General features: G+C 42.9%; 1 protein-coding gene across 1 annotated transcript in view; it reads right to left on the bottom strand.

Moving 5' to 3' along the window:
* The window catches only part of LOC106337983 (succinate dehydrogenase assembly factor 2, mitochondrial-like), a 13,130-nt gene extending 11,093 nt beyond the window's left edge, over nucleotides 1-2,037 (bottom strand). Inside the window, exon 1 of the mRNA XM_013777065.1 lies at nucleotides 1,807-2,037. Coding sequence (XP_013632519.1) covers nucleotides 1,807-2,037 — 231 coding nt within the window. The remainder of the gene's footprint in view (nucleotides 1-1,806) is intronic.
* Nucleotides 2,038-4,077: the final 2,040 nt, after the last annotated feature.

Raw genomic sequence — 4,077 nt, 5'->3', positions numbered from 1 at the left:
AATTTACTGTGCAAATAGTGCAGCGAGACCCACATCTTTAATTATTTTAACATTTTCGGTGGCCGCTGCTTTTGACTTTCGTAACATTTTGATTATTTTAGCTTACCTCTTTCTTTTTTTGGTAACATTTTAGCTTGCTTCCCTAAAGGTAGAAAAAAACACTAGTTTTAGTAATAAAGTATGTATGAAATAGTGCAAAATCTTCAAAATATATTGATGTTACGAATTATTTAGATTATGCATTTCAATTAGTTCCGACCCTATATTTTGATCACCACATGTTGCAACTGACTGTGCATGCAAATAAAAAAAAAATTGTGGTTGGACCTGTCGTCGTACTTTCTTATTTTTTACTGTTGTGGACATGTTTCTTCTACATTTTTTTTTTTTGTAACTTAAATCTTCTACAATTTTTTATTGTTTATTTTGAAGTATATAACAAGTGAAGCTACGTTGTTAAAAAAAAACTTTATAACAAACCACAATTTCCTTATACGGACAGAGAGGCAGAGAGCAAAATCTTTATACGGACATGGCCAAATCTTTAAAACATTCACTGAATCACATGTACTATAAGAGACCTTGTCGGCTTTCAACGGTCAACTCTTTCACTATTCGAAACAGCATGCTTGGTTAGCTACATTTGCCAGTTGTAACATTAACATCGCGCAATTTTAGATGACTAAGTCTCGTTTAAGTTTTAACTTTTAACACAATCCTACATTCGAACACTATCAAATATTTTGCAAGACGTGTACATGAGCAAATCTGTTTTTCTGAAAAGGTTTTTCTTAAATCTGTTTTTCTTAAAAGGTTTTTCTTAAATAATTTTGTATACCAAATTATGGAAATACATTTAAAAATATTTTACTAGAAGAATATCTTTCACCTTTTTATATTCCAACAACTTTATATCTTTAAAAAAAAATTTTGTATATCTTTAAGATGGTAGTACGTATCATTCCAAACAATTTTCTCTTTTCTCAAGACGCTCTCTCTTTTTTTCTATCGGCCATCTTCACCGGTCTTCGTTTTCTGATCGATGGAGTAGACTTTCATATCCACGGGCTTTGTTCATTTTTTCTGTATTTTTTCTGTATTTTTTCTATTGCATATCTTTTGACTCCGGTTTTTAATCTTTCAGTTAGATTTCTAGATGTTGAACTTTAGATCTCGTTTTTGGTGGTTGAATTTATCGGTAGAGGTTCTTTCGGCGGCATGATGGTCGTGGATTGTTTTTCTCCGGTGTGGTTCTTATCCTAAGGTTTCGCTCGGTTCTTTTTGAGTCCTTGCGTTGCGTCTTCGTTTCGTTGACCTTTAAATTTTAGTGTGAATAAAAACGGTATCTTTAAGGGAAAAATGGGCATTTAACTCCAGAAGTGAAACACCCGCCCCTTCCCCATTTCCAACCGGGGTTTCAGGGCGCGGGGTTTTAGGACACACATGTCTACTTTCACTCCGTGTGTCTCGTTTCTGGTCCCATGAGTTTCAGGTGCATTTCCTCTCTTACCATCGATATTTCCACTTATAGTTCTGCAAAAAAGGAGAAGGAAAAAGAGGGGTGAGTATGAATACTCAGTGAAGCGATTCTAGACCAGTCTCTCCCATGAGCCTCTATACTGCTCAATGCGAAACGAGAACCGACTAGTCACTACACCCAATTCTTAACTAGTTATTAAAGTTTCATTCCACGAAAACAAGCACTGTAATGAACTCAGTCATCACTCAATTCATATAATTCGGTTTAATATTTAAGACTCCCATCATCCTAGAACTCTAGGACCTACACAGCTCAAGCGGACCAACCCTCCCCTTTTCTTGCTGCGTTCCTGTGGAGCCGCCTGCCCTGGTACACTCGGCATCCGGTTCCCTTGGATGTAGTCTATACCCTTTGCAGTGTATTACGACCCCTTCCTGCCAAGACTCGGCGTGACTCAATCTTACCGGCGCCTCTATTCTTAACCTGCCATTTTTGAACGCTACGGCCGCCGCGTTTTCCCATACTCCCCACCAGTCCCAAGGTGGTTCGTATTCCATTTCTATTGATTTCTCATACTCCCCACCAGTCCCCCGGTGGTTTGCATTTCAATCATTTCCCTTTCCTTTCTCCTTTATTTCTTTTTTCTTATCATTTCCTTTTTAGATGCCACCCGTTCTCGGTGTCACACTCAATCCATTTAACAATCATTCATAGATATCCTATCCTTTATCTACCAGACCGGTTAACAGTTCTCCTATGATCCTATGTTCATTTCTTTCTAACCGTCCTAGCTCTCAATCACAAACCACAGATCTTCAACCAGGCAAACAATCAATCAATCATCATCACAACAGTTTATTTAGAATCTTAAATCAGTATGAGAGTTCTAATGCAATATGGTCTATCAACCTAACAACAGACAGGATCTAATCAATCCTAGCAACCCATTCAACAATATAAACGAACATGAAACAGATCTGGATAGAACACCTCACCTTAGCCTAGATCTGGATCTGAGAATAGGGGGTAAGAGAAACGGGATCTGAGATCTATGACACCACGCGGCCACCACCACCACTCGCGGCTGCTCACGGCGAGGAGAGAGAGAAAGAAGCGCGGTGAGGAGCGAGAGAGAGAGAGAGGAGGGACGCAGCAAAGAGAGAGAAAGAGGAGAGAGGCGGCGTGGAAGAGAGAGAAAGAGTCGACGGTTAGGGCTTCCGGTCTTCGGGAATTCTCTTCAGGGCTTCGCTTCTAAACTTTCTGATGGAAGTCTAAGGGGTGGAGGCTTTGTATTTATAGGGAAGGCAAGGAAACCCTAGGGGTTTTATCAAAATGGGCCGCAGAGCGGGCTTTTCTACAAAAACTTTTTGGGCTTGGGTTTTGGAGTGTTACAATTCTCCCCCTGTTAATCGGAATTCGCCCCGAATTCCAATCTTCAGGCTTTAAACCTTAACATTCAAAACCCGAGGGAAGTCTTCAAACACAATTAAGGAAAGCACACAAAAGACATCTTACTTGCTCAAGATCATTTAAAACCAACAATGAATTTAATAAATGAAATGGAGTAGGACTACAATAAATAGATAGGTCTCAAGGTATCACCAAAATCCGCGAATATCCTTATAACAAGAAATGAAAAGCTAAAAACCAATAGGAAATGAAGAAAACCGTGTCCTACTCCTACTAGCTGATTCAGGAATCACAACTAGCCACTTCGAACTAAAAACTTCTGCTCCCCTTCTGGCTTAGGACCAGCCGCGCGGCCACTCCCGGTCGACGACGCCGGCTCCTCTTCCCACTCTGAATCCTCCGATGGATCCTCTTCCGCTTCTACGTCTTCCTCAGAGCTCGAGATGGCAACGACTCGACGAGTAAGTGTACGTTCAGCCTCCATCGCTTGACCGGCCATCCGATTCACCAAGGCGAATTCCCATGGTTCCAACACGCCAATCAGCTTGCCCCGAATCTCCTCGCGGAGTCCTGCCTTGTACCACCGGCACCAATCCTCCGCTGTCTTGGGCTTGCATCTTTTGGCTGACTCCAGGAATTCCTCTGTGTACTCCGGGACTGAGCGCGGTCCTTGCCTGGCCTGCATCAGTGTTCCACACCGACATACTCCGGTTATGCTCCTCAGACTCTCTGCATCAATGCTTGGAATCTTCCTTGGGCGTCCACGTTTCCTCGATGGTACACTGTCCTCCATCCTAATCGGTCCAAGACCTTCCTTGGTCGACCCCGTCTTCCTGGGACGCCCTCGGCCGTAGTGGGCGGTGTCATTTCAACTTCAGGGGCAAACTGGAAAGTCCCCTGACCCTGATACAATCGCCTGTACTCGGCTGCCCGCTGGAAATGGGGCATCAAAATCCGACGCCTCACGGTCGTCTCCTAGATGGGGGAGTTCGGCTGCTCCGCGAACTTCATTTCCTCTTCGTCTGGGAAGAGTGCAGGTACCATTTCACCCCAAGCGTCACAGTAGGGCTTGCGGGCATATGCCCTTGTCCCTTTTGGTCCATAGCGCATGCGTCTTTCTCCGAGCTCGTGATGCACTGGTGAAGACATTCTGCAGCGTAAAAACCAAGACCTGATCAGAACATAAT

The sequence above is a fragment of the Brassica oleracea genome, chromosome C4 (genome assembly GCF_000695525.1).
Source record: "Brassica oleracea var. oleracea cultivar TO1000 chromosome C4, BOL, whole genome shotgun sequence".
Taxonomy (NCBI): domain Eukaryota; kingdom Viridiplantae; phylum Streptophyta; class Magnoliopsida; order Brassicales; family Brassicaceae; genus Brassica; species Brassica oleracea.
Note: the sequence above shows the minus strand (reverse complement) of the source record. Positions and strands in the feature narration are given on the sequence as shown.